Genomic DNA, 19,553 nt, shown 5'->3' with positions numbered 1-19,553 from the left:
GCCAGTGTGTCCGAGTCCAGAAAAGCAGTTCTCACCGAAGGAGGAGAAAACAAAACCTCCACCAGGGAAGCGGATGCTGGTGAAGGAAAACTCAGGAGGCTTGGCCACAGGGAAATGCCCGAACCAGCGGGAAAGGGAGCGGCCAGAAATGCTCCCCTCCTTCCCCCCTCCGCCTCCCCCCAAGCCGCTGTGGAGGACACCCCCACGGAGCCCGCCTCCTGAGGGCAGGGCCTGTGGCACAAGTGCGTCCCGGTAGCCCGATCTCAGAGGCCGCCCTCGACAGCTCGGTCCCCAGCACTGAAGGGGCCATTGTTTCCGTTTCGCCGCAGAAGCAGGGGCGCTGTGCGCGGGGCGCCAGGGCTGCGGGACGCCAGGGCTGCGGGACGCCAGGGCTGCGGGAGGACAATGGTGGGTGCCACGGCCGTGCGCGACGCCCGTTTTCGTGATTGCTGTTAACTGAGGGTCTGTCCACAGACAGAGTGGGCACCTCTCTTCTCGGTGCCAGCACAGGGCATGTCCCCGACAGATGTCACACGGCAGGAAGGCCGCGTCGCTCGGGTTCAAAGCCCGACCCCGAAGCCCGGAGTCGGGCGAGGGCATCTACTTGTCCAAGGTCAGGCTTCCCTGCACGTCAGGAGGGACCAGGGGTGGCGGGTGCCCGGACGTGGCTGAGCTTGCGCCCAGGACGCCCACCTCAGGGTGGTGTTGCTGACACACACACGCATGCATGCACACAAACACACACAGGTGCATGCACACAGAGACACATGTGTGCATGCAAATGCATATACAGAGATACACATACACGTGTGCATGCACACAGAGACACATGTGTGTGCGCCTTGCAATCCACATTGTTCCCAGGGAAGAAGCCCCCAGAGCACAGGGCCATGAGGAACACGTGAGATAACCGCATGCACTGCCCGGTGCGCCGACCCCGTTGTTACCCAGCTCCCGCCGGGCACCGCGGCGCTTCCCCGGGAGAGTTTGGGGCGTGGGAAGGAACTAGGTGGAGAGTGACGATGATTATCAGTGCGGTCCTTCCCAGGTGTGTCCAGGGACAGTGCTGAGGTCTGCGGGCTTCCACGCACCATCACCCACGGATCCCCACAGGAAATCGGGAGGCGATGTTCACACGGGTCAGGAGGCGCGTGCCCGGGGACGAGGAAGAGGAGGAGGAAGTCAGATGGCGAGTGTGCCGCAGGCATAGGACTGACCAGGAGGGTGAGGTGGGGGGAGGGGGCAGAAGAGGACTGACCTCGGAGTCCTGGGCATCCCCCCCCCCTTTGTAGGACTGACCAGGAGGGTGAGATGGGGGGAGAGGGGGAGAAGAGGACTGACCTCGGAGTCCTGGGCATCCCCCCCCCCTTTGTAGGACTGACCAGGAGGGTGAGGTGGGGGGCGGGGGGGAGAAGAGGACTGACCTCGGAGTCGCTCGGGCAGGGCAGGTGCTTCCGCTCAGCCACCGTGTGGCCTTCAGCGAGTGACCAGGCCTCTCGGGCTCAGCGGGGGAGGATGAACGTGTTCCGTTGCCACGGAAAATCGAGCAGTGGGCAGGGAAAGGCTCAGTCGTCTGCCGCTTCAAGCTGGGAGCGCCCCACAAATGTCGCTTTACCACTCTCAGGGTTTCCTCTGGGGCTCCTGCCACTAGCGTTAGGAAAAGCATGAGGCACGTTTCCCATGTGGCCACAGGAACACGGACTGCCTGCAGCCATCCCTGCGTCCATGTGGACCTGACTTTTACTGCTCGTGTCTCTCTGTATGTATGTGTGCGCGCACATGTGTATATGCGCTTGTGTCTATGTGTGTACATGCATGTGTATGGGTGTACACAGGCACTCCTCTGCAGGCACATGTGCAGGTGTCGTGCATGCATGTACATCTGTGTACATATATGTATGCTTACATGTGTGTATACATATCCCTGTATATGTGTGTGCTTTTATGTATGCACCTATCTCTATGTGCGTGCGTGCATGCATGTGCGTATCTGTTTGTCTGCATATGTGCATGTGCGCGTGCCCCTGTGGTAGTTTCCAGAAGGACAGTTCTATCAGCCAGACTCTGCAGTGAACCAGAGGAAGCGTGTCGCTGCTGCGACATCACTGTCTACGTGGTTAGGCACATCCATCGCGCTGGAGTCTGCTCATGGAGCAGCTGCCCCGGGAGCGCGGGTACGTCGCGTGGAGAGCGGGATGGATAAGCCGATTGGAACGGGAAGACACTGCAACGTGGTGCTGGAATGGAGGTGAATGTTTCCGTTTGGGGATACACACAGCCCCGTCCCGCAGCCGCCTCCCACGCTCTGGGCAGCACGTCCCGGACACACAGACTGCGCCCACCCCCGTGTTTCCTCTCTGAGGCTCCGGCCCCGACAAACTACAGAGGCAACGTTATCGTGTGAAACAGAACAACCAGGTGACACTGGGCCTGTGGAACAGGAGTGAGAGATACCTACCATCTTCCCACTCCTCTCGCTTACCGTCACGGCCCTCTGAGGCAAGGCCGGCCCACCTGACAGGCGAGGGGGCGAAGGTCGGCCAAGCTGAGTCACGCCGGCCTCATGCCTGAACCCGGGCCGACCCCTGCTCAGCCGTCGCGAGGCCTGGCGCTGAGGCCTCCGTACAACCAGCGGCTGCCGGGCTGCCCGGCGGGAGGCGAGGGCCCAGGACCGCGCAGAGGAGCGGCAGCATGACTGCGGAGAAGGACGTGGACGGGTGGGCACCAAGGCTGAAACACGCATGGCACACACGTGACATCCTGATGGGGACACCGGGCGGAAGGGAAACATGGGTGGGAAAGAACAGGGTTGGAGAGCAAGAAGCCGACACCCCTGGCAGCCGTCTCGCTGGCAGAGCCTGGAGCTCGGGCCCCCCCTGTCTCCCCCCCACTCCCTGCACAGGGCGCTGGCTGAGGGGTGCGAGGCCTGAGCCCGAGACGCGGCCTCCACGAGGGCCCCCGATGGAGCGGGAAGAGGAGCGCGTGTGGTCACAGGTGCAGACCTACAGGTCCTCTCTGGACTCAAGTCCCAGCTGTGACACTTACCGTTCTGTCACCTCCGTCAAGTTACAACACCTCTGTGGACCTCACTCTATTCCAGGGGTCCTCAAACTTTTTAAACAGGGGGCCAGTTCCCTGTCCCTCAGACCGCTGGAGGGCCGGACTATAGTTTAAAAAAAAACTATGAACAAATTCCTATGCACACTGCACATATCTTATTTTGAAGTAAAAAAACCAAAACGGCAAAAACACCTGCATGTGGCCCGCGGGCCGTAGTTTGAGGACGCCTGCTCTATTCAAATATAAAACAGGGAAACAACCAGAATAGTGTCTCACGGGACCGCTGTGAGGATTCTCCCTCTCTCTCTCTCTCTCACACACACACACACACACACGGTAAGGACACTGCCAGGCACATGGTATGCACTCTGTGTCTGCGACTGTTGTCACCGTCAGCAGCGGCATCACCGTCCACAGAGCAGGGTTTGTAACGGTGACGACTCAGAAACAGCCTGAACGCAGCCTCAGAGACAGGCGGTCCCACAGGACGCCAGCCCTCCCCACCTGGGAACGCCTCAGAGAAATGGGCCCCAGCCCGCCGCCCGCGCCGTGACACGGCCCTGGCTGGTGCCTGGGACACCTCGAGGCCCCACAACATCCCCGGGTGCCGGGGAGACCAGCTCCCAGCACATGCCTGCCCGGCTGTGCCTGCTTTAAGCACCGGGCGAAGCCGCTAGGTGCCAGGGGAGAAGAATGAAACACGCCGGTTTCTGCGTTTCAGAGCAATGAGGGCTCGCAGCGGAGTGCTGTTTCCCGCCCAGGGAGACGTCGTTCAGGAACGTCTGGAGCCACCGCTCGTCCCCGGGGAGGAGCCCTCGGGACTCAAAGGGGCAGGAAGAGAGCGGACCGTGGGCCTGAGCGGGGACCAGCCAGCCAGCGCCGCCCCCGCCGCCCCGAGGCCCAGCCCTGCAGACACCGGCCGCTCAGGACGATCAGAAACAACTCCGTCCTCGGGTCACCGAGGGCTCCCATCTCGGGACGGGCGCCCGTCCTTAAAGCCAGGGCGGCTGGACCGGCTGCGGCGGAGCCTCCAGCTCCGGGCACGCGGCCTGACGGCTCCGGGCAGGAGGAGGGAAACGGAGAAGACACCGTCCCGGAGGTGGAGGGGGGACCCGGGGCCGAGGGGAACCGGGGTTCTCTTTCTGCATGTCAGGCAGCTGTTGTTGAAAACGTATAAGAATGAAAAGACCAAGCGTAACCACAGGGCTGCTGACAGCTGGATGCGGTCCTCCTTCCACGTCCTCACGCACAGCTCGGGGCTCACGTACACGCAGCCGCGGGCCGGCCTGTCATACACGCAGGGCGTGTGCTCAGCGCCTCGGGGAGGCGGCCGGGGATCCGGGAAAGGCCGTGGGCAGGAAACACGCCCAAGGATCGGGAGGAGGCCCTCCTGACAATGCCACCCCCCCCCCCCCCCCCGAGCCCGCCCCGGGCCGCAGACTCCTCGCCACGTCCCAGGTCCTCGTCGTGTGACACGCGCCCTCTCTCGTCGCGGAGATCTGGAGAGGGGCTGAACACCAAGGAAATCTCAAAGACCAGCCCTCAGCGCGCATACGCGATGCATGTTTTCACTTTAGAAAAGAATCTGAGCACAAAGTGGAGATGTTGCCAACAATGGGTTCAGACAGTAACGCTACAGAAACGGACAGAAAACAACGTATTTTAATAATATAAACATGTCGTAAACAGGCAACATGAAGAATACCGCCCCTGCGCCCTTTTCCCTTCGGCAAGTGACGGGAATGTTTTTACCAGGAGGTGTTGGGTCCCTAACCCAGTGGTCGGCAAACTCATTAGTCCACAGAGCCAAATATCAACAGGACAACGATGGAAATTTCTTTGGAGAGCCAAATTTTTTAGACTTAAACTTCTTCTAACGCCACTTCTTCAAAATGGACTCGCCCAGGCCGTGTTATTTTGTGGAAGAGCCACACTCAAGGGGCCCAAGAGCCGCATGTGGCTCGCGAGCCGCAGTTTGCCGACCACTGCCCTAAACAAGAGATGAAGGCCTGCCGTGGTTGGGGACGGTTTCCTGAGGCTTCCTGTGGGGGGGTAGGCAGGTGCCTGGTGCCGGGGACAGACAGGGAGGCACAGACATTCATCAATCACGTGACCTACGGACAGTGACTCCAGCCCAGGAGGGAAGATGCAGCGGCGGGCACAGCTCCGTCCCGGGAACCCGAGGGAACCCTCAGAAAAGCCACCTGAGGAGAGGGATCTCCCGGGGAATCTGCAGACACAGCCCAGGACCTGGGTGCCTTCTGGCCCCAGGGTCTCCCCGTCCCCACAGCGACGGCTGGGCGGCGACCCGAGTGGCCCGGTGGATCCCACCGTCCCCGCCCCCTGCTGCCCCAGCCTCTGCCTCCTGGGCGGCTCCCCAGGGCAGGGCTGTGGTGGCGACACAGCGGGGCTGGTGTTGGGGTTTCCTGTCCCGGCCCCTGCACCCCCACGCCGGGCTGGGCCTGCACAGGACGGGCCAGGGCTGCCTCTCCTTCCCCCTCCGGCCCCTGCACAGGGAAAACCTCCAGAGCCTGTTTCTGAACAACAACAAAAAAAAATCAGCTCAAAGATGCAAAGCCAGCTGCTTTCAAAAAGAAACAACACAGGCATTCTTCATGAGACCTTTTCCATTTCCGGGGGGGAAAGGGCCGCATTCAAGGCAGCAGCTGCTTCGGCCGCACAAAATGAGCTATCTGTGCTTGGAAGCTGGTCACCCGCCTTCACTTAGGAAGCTGGGTTCCTGGGACTGTTCCTCAGCTGACGATCGGAATCTTTCATTTTTGTGGTAATAAAAGAAAAGAAAAAGGAGTGTGTGTGGCTATTCCTTATTCCTAATTTAGGTTAACAGCGATACATCTGAAACCCGAGGCCTCCTCTATCAGAGACGATGTAATCGCCCTCGTGGCTGCAAAGAAAAGTCATCGCCAGTCTAGAATGTTTCCCCCCGCTTTTAACCAATTAACCTCCTTATCTTCCACTTAAGAGGTCCGTGTCTCACGTCTGAGGATGAACAGTGGACTGGGCAGAACACGGAAAGATAGGGGAGGCGATGTTGTCACGTCTCAAAAGGGCAGGCGATTCAGGAAGGTCTTAAAACATCGCTTCCAACCATGGAACTGGCTCTCACCAGTGAGCTGTAGAACAGCGGACGCCCTGGAGTTGCCTTCGCGTCTTACCGACAAGGAGAGAAAAGCAGAAATAAGAACATTCACAGAGTACGTTCAACGGCTGACTCCCAGCATTTTTTTTTTTCTGTGTATGAAAATGAAAAGTAGGAGAAACAGCAAAGTATTCGGTGGTTTTCTCTCTTTGGTGGGACTTCACTGTCAAGGGCTTTTCTGTATGTTCATTTTTTTTTCTATAAAAACCAAAAATGCATTACTTTAAGTCTGAAAAAAAACTGCCTTTCTTTCGTGTGTGTGTTTTTCTGAAATGTGAAAAAAAAAAAAAAAAGAAATAGAAAACTGTTGCCAAAATTAGGCCTCTGTAGTGGAACCAGTGTTTTTTATAAAACGAAACTGAATCCCAGGCTGGCTCTGTGCTGGCGGGAAGCTGCTTGGGGGTGGGGTGTCCCCGGGGCTCATGGGGAAGCTAGTGGGCAGGTCATTTTTTAAAAAATACTAAATGTTAATTAAAAAAAAAAAAAAAAAGGTAGAGGAGCTGGCTAAATCAAAAGCATCGTCTGGGCCCTGGCCAGTGCGCTCAGTGGTTAGAGTGTCAGCCCGCACTTCGAAGGTTCACGGGTTCGATTCCCAGCCAAGGGCACGAACCTCGGTTGCAGGTTCGATCACCAGACAGGCTGGGGCGTGCAGGAGGCAACCCATCGATGTGTCTCACATCTCTCTCTCTCTCTCTCTCTCTCTCTCTCTCTCCCCCCTCTCTCCTTCCCTTCCACTGTCTTCAGAAATCAATGGAAAAAATAGCCTCAGGTGAGGATTGAACCAAAAAAATAATATTAAAAAGCAGTGTTTGGGAGAAAGAACATGCCTCTTACAATCACACGTACACAGACTAAAACCCTGTCTTTAAAAAAAGTTCCCACCCTAGCTGGTTTGGCTCAGTGGATAGAGTGTCAGCCTGGGGACTGAAGGGTCCCAGGTTCGGTTCCGGTCAAGGGCATGTACCTTGGTTGCGGGCACATCCCCAGTAGGGGGTGTGCAGGAGGCAGCTGATCGATGTTTCTCTCTCATCGATGTTTCTAGCTCTCTACCCCTCTCCCTTCCTCTCTGTAAAAAATCAATAAAAATATATTAATAAAATGAAAAAAGTTCCCTGTTCTTGGCATTTGGCTGTGTTCGCAACTTGGCGTCCCCAGTCTAACAGCTACCTCTCGTGCACGTCCATTTAGAAGCCGGAGGCCACTCACCTACGTGGGCTTGTCTGCAAATTCTCGACGACAAACAGGAATTCTCAAACGCCCGGATTCCCCCCGACGTGGCCGCCGAGTGGAGCAGCCTGAACAAAGACCACATGCCCCAAATGCCAACTATGCCTACCGCCTGGCCCGTTACAGAACAGGTGCCATCGTCCTGAGGTGCTGTCGCCATCCCGCCTGCGCAGAGGCGGCCACGGAGGCCCCCCGAGAGGGAGAGCACGCCCCTGGGAGCCACACAGCAGGACGAGGCAGGGGCCTGGGCCTGAAGGGGCAGAGTCGGCCCGGGAGAAGCAGAAGGGAAGCAGCTAGTCGATCATCGGACCCGCCCCGGAGGGGACGTCCAGAACCGGGCGTCAGGTGGCAGGACGTCAGGGACCGAGCTCTCAGAACCCGGCGGGTGAGCCGCAGGGACACGGGCCACCCAGGGAGCTCTCCCCGCTCACCTGGGACCTGGGCGCCCCCCGTCCGGAGGGCGACACCTTTGTCCTCCACAATCTGAGAGATGGGGACTGAGGAAGGAGCCTCCTAACCCACGCACGGACGTGCCAACGATCCGAGAAAGCAGGGCCCGCCGAGTCTCCAAACCAAAGAAACGGAAGCTCAGAGCCACGGCCCGGGTTCCCGAGGTTTAAAGCCTCCTCGGGGGCTCAAGGCAACATGGATGATTAACAGATTTTATCAGCTCGACGCGGTGGAGCAAGCACCGAGCCTGCTTCTCATTCAACATCCACTGCACTGAAGCCCCTCCCCCCACCCCCACCCTGGGGGAGCCGTGCTTCCCGCCAGGCATTCAAGAAATTGCACCCACCCAAGGCCAAGCCGGCGTGATTCGGAGAAACGTGTTTTCATGGCAACCTTCACACCTCAGTCACCTTCCTCCTCTCTGCCCTCCGCCTCCCTCATCACCTTCCTCCCCTCTGCCCTCCGCCTCCCTCATCACCTTCCTCCTCTCTGCCCTCCGCCTCCCTCATCACCTTCCTCCTCTCTGCCCTCCGCCTCCCTCATCACCTTCCTCCTCTCTGCCCTCCGCCTCCCTCATCACCTTCCTCCTCTCCGCCCTCCGCCTCCCTCATCACCTTCCTCCTCTCCGCCCTCCGCCTCCCTCATCACCTTCCTCCTCTCTGCCCTCCGCCTCCCTCATCACCTTCCTCCTCTCTGCCCTCCGCCTTCCTCATCACCTTCCTCCTCTCTGCCCTCCGCCTTCCTATCACCTTCCTCCCCTCTGCCCTCCGCCTCCCTCATCACCTTCCTCCTCTCTGCCCTCGGCCTCCCTCATCACCTTCCTCCTCTCTGCCCTCCGCCTCCCTCATCACCTTCCTCCTCTCTGCCCTCCGCCTCCCTCATCACCTTCCTCCTCTCTGCCCTCCGCCTCCCTCATCACCTTCCTCCCCTCTGCCCTCCGCCTCCCTCATCACCTTCCTCCTCTCTGCCCTCGGCCTCCCTCATCACCTTCCTCCTCTCTGCCCTCTGCCTCCCTCATCACCTTCCTCCTCTCCGCCCTCCGCCTCCCTCATCACCTTCCTCCTCTCTGCCCTCCGCCTTCCTCATCACCTTCCTCCTCTCTGCCCTCCGCCTCCCTCATCACCTTCCTCCTCTCCGCCCTCCGCCTCCCTCATCACCTTCCTCCTCTCTGCCCTCTGCCTCCCTCATCACCTTCCTCCCCTCTGCCCTCCGCCTCCCTCATCACCTTCCTCCCCTCTGCCCTCCGCCTCCCTCATCACCTTCCTCCTCTCTGCCCTCCGCCTCCCTCATCACCTTCCTCCTCTCTGCCCTCCACCTCCCTCATCACCTTCCTCCTCTCTGCCCTCCGCCTCCCTCATCACCTTCCTCCTCTCTGCCCTCCGCCTCCCTCATCACCTTCCTCCTCTCTGCCCTCGGCCTCTGAACATAAACATTCATGCGCAGCTGCGCCTTTAAAGCTCCCGCTCCCAGGCCCTCACCTGCACATTAACGAAGGGCCCGGGTGTTTCGGGGACCACACAGGGTGGGGGACTGGCCTTCGTGGAGGGGGTGTCCTGACGGCGGAGGCAGACCAGTAAGTAAAATGGAATAATAAATGCCCTTAATGAAAACAATAAAAATACTAGAGCTTGTGACCAAGACCCTGGGTCACCTTGGCTGCCTCTTATTTCAGTGCGCCTCAGTTTCCTCATCTGTCACAGGGCTGCTGTCAGGGTAACAGGCCCAGCGGCCCTGTCTCAGCCTCCGCCCCGCCCCGCCCCGCCGCACCCCGCACTTGCTCTCCACACGACACGGCCGGCTCTGCCCTCCCTCCGAGGACCTGAGCCACCGACTCCTGTCCTCTCTGGGTCTGGCCTGGCACCAGGGACGGGAATCGGCAGGTAGAGGGCTCGGGCACCTCTCCAATGAATGAATGAGCGAACACGCAGCGGGATGAACGAGTAAAGAAGCGAGTACTGACGGCCAGCTCGGGGCACAGAGTCCCGGAGCCGAATGATGGGCATTGCGAGATGGGAGACGTGAACTGTAGGTGATGACAGTAATTACAGGGACCCTTCGTCTTTACATGATTCTCAGGATGAACTCACCTGGTGGCAGGGAGTCCTCGTCCACCCTCACCCGTCCCGCACTTGCCCCCTCGCCCGCCCCGCACCTGCCCTTCGCCCGCCCCAGCCTCTCCCTGTGAGCTCAGTGATGGGACGGTGGGTCCCAGAGCCCCCTAGAAAGTGAGGTGTCCCCTGTGAGGAGACTGGCCACTCCAGCCGGCTGGCTGCCGAGCGTCAGGCTGGTCCCAGAGGCCAGAGCAGCCTCCAGCTGTCACGTGTGACGCCTCCAGTCCCCAGGGCATGAGGAGGAAGGGGGGTGCCCAGGAGAGAGGACCCCGAGCTCCATCAGGTGGTCCCAGGGTCACCCTCAGCGTCCCGTCCTTGAACTTGCCCGTGCCTCTTCCTGGTTACCTGGCTGTGGGCGGGCACCCCTGTGCGGCAGCCCTACAAAGGCCCTGGTCCTTGTCGACACCGTCACCTGCTTCGGCGAGCGAGCAAACCCTCAAGAAAAAAGCCTCGTTCCACTCCGTCCCGTGTGTGGACTGCGCCCTGAGGATTCCGTGTCACAAACGCCCGAACCCCTGAGGGAGTCAGCTCCAAGGGAGAGGCCCCGGGGCCCCGTGCTTCTCCCTTTAAAGGGTCTCTACCCCTTTCTTCTCCACACGCAGGGGTGGGCCGGTCTACCACCTGCCCCCAGCTGTTCCACCGTAAACCCTGCCTTCGTGGAAAAACCCTGGCCTGAGAAAACAGATAGCATCGCCACCACCCTTTGACATGACCGCCTTCCACGTCCGAAGGGCTCCGTTTGGTCATAAATCCTCAAACATCTGAAGCACCCTCCCTGGAGGGCAGGATTCCTAGGTCCACAGGTCTGGGCCCAGGGACGCTTTTCCAAGACCATGGCCTTGGGGTGAAGTCGGCTCCAGGCCACACGCCTTCCAATGAGAGCCACAGCTGCCTGCGGGGCAGCCCCGAGCGTCACCTGGTCCCGCCTTGGAGCAGGTGGGTCCCTGAGCTCCGTCCTCAGGGCCTGCTCAGAGCCAGAGAGCAGAACCGGGAGAGCTGGTGTCTGAATGTGCTGCCCCCCACCCCTCGCAGGGCCGGCGTCCTCGGGCTGCGACAGGGCAGGACAGAGACCCGGAGACGGGCTTAGGTTTGGGGGTCAACGTGTCAGGCAATTTCGGACTTCACTGGAGTAAAGGACAACAGGATAGCTTTCCGGAAATCAATCAAGTTGTGTCCATGGAATTTGACTCACACAGAAAACAAGGTTAAAAATCACTTATTTAGCACCTTCCTTCTGCGGATACGAAAGCTGGAGTGAACAGCCAGCATCCGAGTCTCTAAAGCCTTTCTTTCGTTTCAAAGCCAGTAATAATAATAATAATAAATTAAGCCTGATCAGTGTTGCTCAGTGGTTGAGCATTGACCTATGAACCAGGAGGTCACGGTTCAATTCCTGGTCAGGGCACATGCCCGGGTTGCAGGCTTGATCCCCAGTAGGGGGCATGCAGGAGGCAGCCGATCAATGATTCTCTCTCATCAGTGATGTTCTCTCTCTCCCTCTCCCTTCCTCTCTGAAATCAATAAAAATATCTTTAAAATCCGATATAATAAAAGGCTAATATGCAAATCAACTGAACGGCGGAACGACCAGTCGCTATGACGCGCACTGACCACCAGGGGGCAGATGCTCAACGCAGGAGCTGCCCCCAGGTGGTCAGCGCACTCCCCCAGCTGGGCTCACGGCTGGCAGGAGCCTCTCCGGCAGTCGGACATCCCCCGAGAGCTCCCGGACTGCGAGAGGGCACAGACCAGGCTGAGGGAAACCCCCCCGCCCCCACCCAGTGCACAGATTTCATGCACCTGGCCTCTAGTAAATAAATAAATCTCAGCAGATCCTAATGGGTGTTCCTGCCCCGAGGACAGACTGTTCTGTCTCAGCCACAGCACAGGTTTCCTGGCTCCTGGCTCCTGGCTCCTGGCACGTCCTCGGACACGAAGGGTGTGCGAGGCCGGGAGGCTGACATTAACGGGGCAAACGCCCTTTATTCCAACATCACAGAGGCGGAACAGTTGTCAGGATTAACGAGCCAGTCGGGCCCTCCGATATTGGACACTCGTCTCGAAAGGAAAAAACGTCCAACGTGAAGTACCTCCCGGGGCCGAAGCTGCCGCTAAGCACAGGCTAACCCCTCTCTCGGAGCCTCTCGACCGCTAATCCCTCAGCAGCGAGACCACGGCCCGGACAGACGTGCCTTCTTGGCTGAGACTGTGGGAGCTCCCACAGCCAAGCTGAGCACTTGACCAGGCTGATGAGGGGGGCCCCGCTCGGCCTCCCCAACACGTCTGAGGAAACAGATGAAGTCACCAGTTGGGTCCAACAAGCACATTTATTCCCGCAAAACAGCCAAAGGCCGTGGCCAACACTGACTCAACCCAGAAGACACGGAGGTCATTTTCCAACCGAGTCCACGTTTCCCCCTCGTCGCGCCCATTTCTGCCCAGTCCTGGGCTAAACAATCACTTCAACACAATCCCAGTGGCAGTGTGAGGCCGAGTGCGACCGGTCCACACCCCCAGCTCTCCCGAGGCTGCGAGGAGACGAGGAGATGAGGAGACGTCACGGCTCCGGAGTGTGGTCCTAAAACCGTTAGCTCCTTAATGCACAGAAAGCCTCCAAGCTGGGCAGGGTTCCATCCTTGTTGCAAACACTCGGACTTGTGTAACTCGATAGGATGGCCTTAAAGACTGTGAACACACTGGATCCTTTCTAGTTCCTTTCCTGTGGGCCAGGAGATAGAGCGACAAAAACATTCGCGAGAGAACTGTCAGCGACGTCACTGCCTGTGGTTTCTTCTAGGACTTCTACGGTTTCGGGATCGACGAACGGGGCCACGTCAGACGATGACGCTTCTGCTCAGCCGAGGAAACCAGCAACAAACAAAAAGACGGCCCACCGATTGGGAGATGTTCACCGATGATACAACTGATCCAGGGTGGATATCCAGAACATACAGAGAACTCATACAACTCAACACCAAAAAAACAAACAATCCAATAAAACGTAGGCAAGGGCCTGGAGGGACACTGCTCTGAAGAGGACATACAGGTGGCCCAGAGACATATGAAAAGACGCTCAATGTCACTGATCGTCAGAGATGCAAACGGAAGCCACAACAAGCTATACCCCCTCACCCCTGTCAGAAGGGCCGCCATCAACAAGTCCACAAACAGCGGTGCTGGCGAGGGCGTGCAGGACAGGGAGCCCTCGTGCAGGGCTGGCGGGAATGCAGACCGGCGCAGCCGCGGTGGGAAGCAGGATGGCGTTCCCTCAAAAAATTAAAAAAATGGAACTCGCGCTTGACCCTCGTCACATCCCCTCCGGAGAGGCCCTCCCAGGCCCACCGGGGTCAGCGCTTCCCTGACAACCTGCCTGTAGGAAGCCGTTGTTTCCTGGGAGGTGGGTGAAAATTCTGTGGCAGAAAATGGCACGTTCCAAACACAAGGGGGAGAAGGAACCTTCCGGAACTCAGCTGCACCGATCACACCCAAGCCACCGAGACGGCGGAGCACAGGTGACCCACGCGAAGTATTTCCCACCTCTGCTCGGCTGCAGGCGCACCTGCCGGGGCAAACACGCGGGGGGAAGCGTGTGAACCCCAGAGCACGCGGCTCCGGGGCTAGAGCTGCGCAGGAAGCGCGTCTTCACCGAGACACGAAGCCTGGGCGTCAGAAGTGCAGCCGCTTGTCCCGGTTCGTTCATAAAACCCAGAGCGGCATCTCCAACGCCGATCCCCTCATCTGCGCATCACACCTTTAGATTTGTCTTAAAAAAAAGCACAGCCTGGCCAGCATGGCTCGGTGGTTGAGCATCGACCTATGAACCAGGAGGTCAGGGTCTAGGGCACAGGCCCGGGTCGCAGGCTCAATCCCCAGTGTGGGGCATGCAGGAGGCGCCCAATCAGTGATTCTCTCTCCTCACTGATGTTTCTCCCTCTCTCCCTCTCCCTTCCCTCTCTGCAATCAATTTTAAAAACTCTTAAAAAAATAAAAAGCAATAACGGCTTCCACACTCCTCCTCTCCGGCAGCTACAGTCACTCACTTGCTTCCAAATACAGCAGCTGCCTGCTCCTGAACCCCCCACCCCCACCCCCCACCCCCGGCCTGCCCGGCACCGGAGACCAGGCTATTTAAAGCCGCCGCTATTCCCGTGTGGACAGCTGGCAGACTCCACCTGTCGCTGTCAGAGGTCACCTGCCTCTCCTGCTCTAACGTCTGATCTCCTGCAGTGTTGCCCTCAGAAGCTGGCTGTGTGACCTGGAAATCTACGGCCAAGTCAGGCGACAGATGTTTCCCGGGCGAATCCACCGCAACAGGCGGGATGCCGGGTCCTGGGGACATGGCAGACACAGAGCTCGGTCACGTGACCTGCTCCGGTGCGTCCCCAGAGCAGCACCCGCCTCGGCCCCACCCCATCGACCTGCCAACCTCAGGGACACCCCTGCCCGCCGGGCCCGGGGGTGCAGAGTGCAGAGGCCGGATTATATTCCAATATCAGAGCTGACTGCTGTCTGGCAGCGGGCGAGGACCCAGATGGGCCACCGGCAGGTGTGAGCCTCGGGGGTAAATGTCAGAAAGGACGTCGGGGGTCAGCAGGGAAGGTACAGCTCGGCCTCCACAGCAGGGTCTCAGCCTGCGGCCCCTGCCCCTTAGGGAGCCAGGAGAGCACTCGGTGCAGCGGAGCCCGGGGTCACCAGTCATCACAGAGGCACCTTAGCTCCGTGGCGCCCCCCCCAGGTTGGCCCCAGGAACGGGCATCCCTGCAGGTCAGGGCTCGCTGCTGCCAGTCGGTCAGCGTGTCCCCCTGCCATCCCCAGCGCCGGCCTCTGACCCCACCTTCCAAATGCGATGCACATGCAGCCCGCTCCTCCTGCCTCTTAGCAACGGGCAGAAAGTAAAAATTATAATTTAAAGAAACAAGACACGGTGACTTCTCCAGGCCCCGTAACTCCCAGCTGAGTGTCTCGCGGCCACGGGTGACGTCACGTGAAGTGTGCCTTCCCCAGGGCTCCACGCTCTGTCTTGTCCTCGGAAATGTACCCAAGATCCCCTTACAACCTAATCTTTGTTTGAAAATCTCAGGGGGACCCCCCCGCTCCTGATTTATCCTTCTCTGCCAAGTGCTTGCTCCGAAGGGGTGACGGCGAGCCACAGACTTAAAGCTCCTGTGGAGCCAGAACTCCGTGGAAGCAGGGAGTCCACGGGAGGGGCACGTGCCCCATGTGGGCAGAGAGGGGCTTGGCAGCAACAGGTTCCGGCCCCCCCCCCCCAGCCCCCACCCCTGGGCCGAGTGCTGGGCCCGAGGCTGATGTCACGGACAGACGGCAGGACGCCAGGTCAGGTGTTACTTCTTCGTGGACAATTCCACGGAGCCCTTCACCCCCATCAGGCACGGTCAGGGGTGGGGGTCAAGCATGGCAGAGAAACGGAGCCCCCCTCGGGGATGGGACGTGGTCAGTGTTCTGCAAAACGGCGCCCGGCTGCGGGCTCGTGCGCGCGGACACGGCTGGAATCCACGCTGAGGGGAGCTGGCTGCCCGCCCCCCCCCCCCCCGCCCCCCCGACCCCTTGGCTACGGGAGCTGCTCATACCTTTCCGAACAGGACCCTCCGGAGGCACCTGCTCCCTCGGGAACAAGACAGTCCGTGCCCACGTGCACTCCCAATCACAACAGGAGGAGCCCCAGGTTTAAGAACCCTCAAAAAGCCACAGGCTGTGGCGATACGAACAGTGTCCTTGACACAAAACCCGGCCTCCTCCTCACAGCCAGGGAGCCCCCCCCCCCCCCCCCCCGCCCCGCCTGCTGTCTCCTGGTGGGACGCACAGGCTCCCTCCCTGAGGAGCCGCCGCCCAGCCACGGCCTCGCACAGGGACGCACCTGAGGGAGACGGGAGACCAGCTCATCCGGCCCCAAGTGTCCCACTGGCTCGGCTCCCGGCCCGGCCCAAGCGTTGGACACGGGCCAAGAAAGCACCCGAGAAACCCAGAGGCCGCGTGCGTGTGCGCAGAACGTGAGCACCCGGGCGGCTGCGCTGTGGCCCGTGTCCCCTCGAACGCACGAGCTTCTGTGGGCCCCACACAGCACCGGGGGCCACAGTCCACGCGCCCGCCAGCAGAGCCCACGAACGGAGCCCCTGTGTCCACGCTCCGGAGGAGCCACCCAACGTCAACAACTCCTGCAAAAACGCTCCTTCGTACAAACCTGGCGGCAAGAGCCCGAGCCAGGAGCCCGAGCGGTTCGCCCCTCGGCAGGCAGCCGGGCGCCCGGGACACCACGAGCTGCGGGGCGAGGCTCCCGCCACGCCAACGCACAAGCCTGGTCCGCGGCAAGGAAAGCATGAAGCCGGCAGGTGGGGACGGCGTGACATCCTGAACACCAGCCGCCTGCGCGTCCCCGACAGCCCGCCTCTACAACCCACAGGCGGCGAAGACAAACACGGGAGACCACGCGGTGACCACAGCACTCGCGATCGGCTCCTCGGTGAGTCACGCACACAGGGCCTGCACCGCGCAGCCGACGTCCCCGTCCCACGCAGCCGGACGCGGTGCCCGCGCGCACCCACCGCCAGGCCCCCACGGCCGAGGGGCGGACGCGGCGGCGTCAGCCGGGCAATCGCTGGCCGTGCCCACGTACCTCCACGATGCGGTCGTGGATCTGCAGGCCCCCGTCCTTGGCCGCCGGCCCGCTGTCCACGATCCTGGACACGAAGATTCCTTCGCTGGACGAGCCATCCTGGTGGTCCTGGGAGTGAAAACACACACGGTGAGCGCAGGCGCCCGGGGGCAGCAGCGCAGCGAACGCGGTCTGTTCCCCAGTGTCTGCTCCAAACGGAAAGGGATGCAGACGATGGTGAAACTATTCAAACCACACCTCAGGGTACAGAACTAGCCCGGCCCCCTCCAGGCCAGGCAGCCTCGGCCAGCGGTCACACTCCTTTACACACCAGGCAGGTGCCACCTCTCCTCTCCGCGTGTCTGCCCGCTCCTCCCGTGTCTGCCCCTCTCCATGTGTCTGCCCCTCTCCGCCCGTGTCTGCCCCTCTCCGCCCGTGTCTGCCCCTCTCCGCCCGTGTCTGCCCCTCTCCATGTGTCTGCCCCTCTCCATTGTGTCTGCCCCTCTCCGCCCGTGTCTGCCCCTCTCCATTGTGTCTGCCCCTCTCCGCCTGTGTCTGCCCCTCTCCGCCCGTGTCTGCCTCTCTCCACCCGTGTCTGCCCCTCTCCATGTGTCTGCCCCTCTCCGCCCGTGTCTGCCCCTCTCCGCCGTGTCTGCCCCTCTCCATTGTGTCTGCCCCTCTCCGCCCGTGTCTGCCCCTCTCCATGTGTCTGCCCCTCTCCACCGTGTCTGCCCCTCTCCATGTGTCTGCCCCTCTCCACCGTGTCTGCCCCTCTCCGCCCGCGTCTGCCCCTCTCCGCCGTGTCTGCCCCTCTCCACCGTGTCTGCCCCTCTCCGCCCGCGTCTGCCCCTCTCCATGTGTCTGCCCCTCTCCATTGTGTCTGCCCCGCTCCATTGTGTCTGCCCCTCTCCATGTGTCTGCCCCTCTCCGCCGTGTCTGCCCCTCTCCATTGTGTCTGCCCCTCTCCATGTGTCTGCCCCTCTCCACCGTGTCTGCCCCTCTCCGCCCGTGTCTGCCCCTCTCCATTGTGTCTGCCCCTCTCCATTGTGTCTGCCCCTCTCCATTGTGTCTGCCCCTCTCCATGTGTCTGCCCCTCTCCATGTGTCTGCCCCTCTCCACCGTGTCTGCCCCTCTCCATGGTGTCTGCCCCTCTCCGCCCGTGTCTGCCCCTCTCCATTGTGTCTGCCCCTCTCCATTGTGTCTGCCCCTCTCCATGGTGTCTGCCCCTCTCCGCCCGTGTCTGCCCCTCTCCACATTGCTGCCGTCACTTTAAAAACCACGGCGAGTTTTCCTCAATCCCACTGTCAGCCTGACTCCTTCAGGGGCCGAACAGCACCCAACACGGAGACATAAGCCCTGCTCCAGGTGTGGCCTCGAAAGACAGGCTGTGCTAACACCTCCCTCCTGCATTTTTAAAATTGTTTTTTAATCCTCCCAAGGATATGTTTATTGAATTTTTAGAAATAGGGAGAGAGAGACAGAGAGAGAGACAGACATCGGTGCAAGAGAGAAACATTGATCAGTTGCCTCCTGTGCACACCCTGCCCGGGGATGGAACCTGCATCCTGGGGATGTGCCCAGGCTGGGAATCGAACCCGAGACCTTTGGATGTACAGGACGACGCTCCAACCAACTGAGCCACGCGGGCCGGGTCTTCCTCCTGCATCCTCAAACAGCTTTGCTGGTATGACTGTGGGGCAAACGCCAGCCGTGGGAGCGTCGGGGCAAAGGGCACGCACATTTGGCCATTTCTGCCCAATTACCCCCAGACAGTTTCAGGGATGGGCCCCAGACAGGCGTTTCCCACACCGTCACCAGCACAGAGCTTACGGTAATACCGAATAGCTTTTAAATTACTTGACCAATGCTTTTACTTAACTTAGCGATACTCAATAGCTTCCCCCTGTGTAATCATCTCACTGTGACAACAGTGTTTTATTTTTGCTCTGGTTTGCATCAGAAAAGCCATCACCTCCCCACCCCCCCCCACCCCCAATAATTTCTGACCCCCCCTCTCCTCAAATCCCTGTAGATCTTCCAGCTCCCGGAAGGAAACTTTCCCGGACAGGAGCGAGCTCCCTGCCCACACGCCTTCCTTTTCTCAAAGTCAGTGCGCTCCCCCTCGCTCCTAAAACGCGCCCTCTCAGCCCGGCCACGGCCGTCTTCCCGAGCGGCACCGCGACGGGCGCTCCCGAGCCTGGCCCCGAGCGCCAGCGGCTTGTAAACGGAACGCCCAGCACGTGTCGCTTCCGGACACAGCACCGAGCGGGCCCAGGCCGCTCCACACAGACGCCCAGCCCGGTTCCGCAGGCCCACCTCCCTGCCAATCTGCACGCAAACTCGGAACTCCGCTGGTTAAAAATAAGGATGGCCCTCGCCGGTGTGGCTCAGTGGTTGAGCATCGGCCTGCAGACTGAAGGGTCCCAGGTTCGACTCCCAGTCAGGGCACAGGCCCGAGGTATGGACTACATCCTAGTGTGGGTGAGCAGGAGGCAGCTGATCAGTGATCCTCTCTCATCATTGATGTGTCTCTCTCTCTCTCCCTCTCCCTTCCTCTCTGAAATCAATAAAAATATACATTTTTTAAAAATAACTACGAAAAGACCACCTTTTCCTCTCGGAACAGCCATAAAGCCCTGTATTCCCCCAGGGGAGGGAGGACCCTGAAGGTGGTTCCGGCACCTGTCCAAGTGCCACAGCCGAAGCTAAGGGGAAGCCCACACTGCCCAGCCTCTCAGACACACGGAGCTCTAACTGTGACTCACAGAAACCCAAGTCACAGCCTCAAACGAGCCGTGTCCCCCCAGTACCTACCCCCCGGGCCAAAGCCGGTCTCTAACTGCCCCCTGGATCCTACCAGACTCTCCCAGGAGGGAAGGGTCAGCGTGATGGTGGGTGCCAGGCCGGCCTGCTGTCCCAGACCTCCTGCTCCTCC

General features: G+C 60.1%; 1 protein-coding gene across 1 annotated transcript in view; it reads right to left on the bottom strand.

The window, feature by feature from the left end:
- The window catches only part of PDZRN3 (PDZ domain containing ring finger 3), a 106,579-nt gene that overhangs the window by 73,815 nt on the left and 13,211 nt on the right, over positions 1-19,553 (bottom strand). Inside the window, exon 3 of the mRNA XM_028132138.2 lies at positions 16,640-16,747. Coding sequence (XP_027987939.2) covers positions 16,640-16,747 — 108 coding nt within the window. The remainder of the gene's footprint in view (positions 1-16,639; positions 16,748-19,553) is intronic.

This window comes from Eptesicus fuscus, chromosome 18 (assembly GCF_027574615.1).
Source record: "Eptesicus fuscus isolate TK198812 chromosome 18, DD_ASM_mEF_20220401, whole genome shotgun sequence".
Classification (NCBI taxonomy): Eukaryota; Metazoa; Chordata; class Mammalia; order Chiroptera; family Vespertilionidae; genus Eptesicus; species Eptesicus fuscus.
Note: the sequence above shows the minus strand (reverse complement) of the source record. Positions and strands in the feature narration are given on the sequence as shown.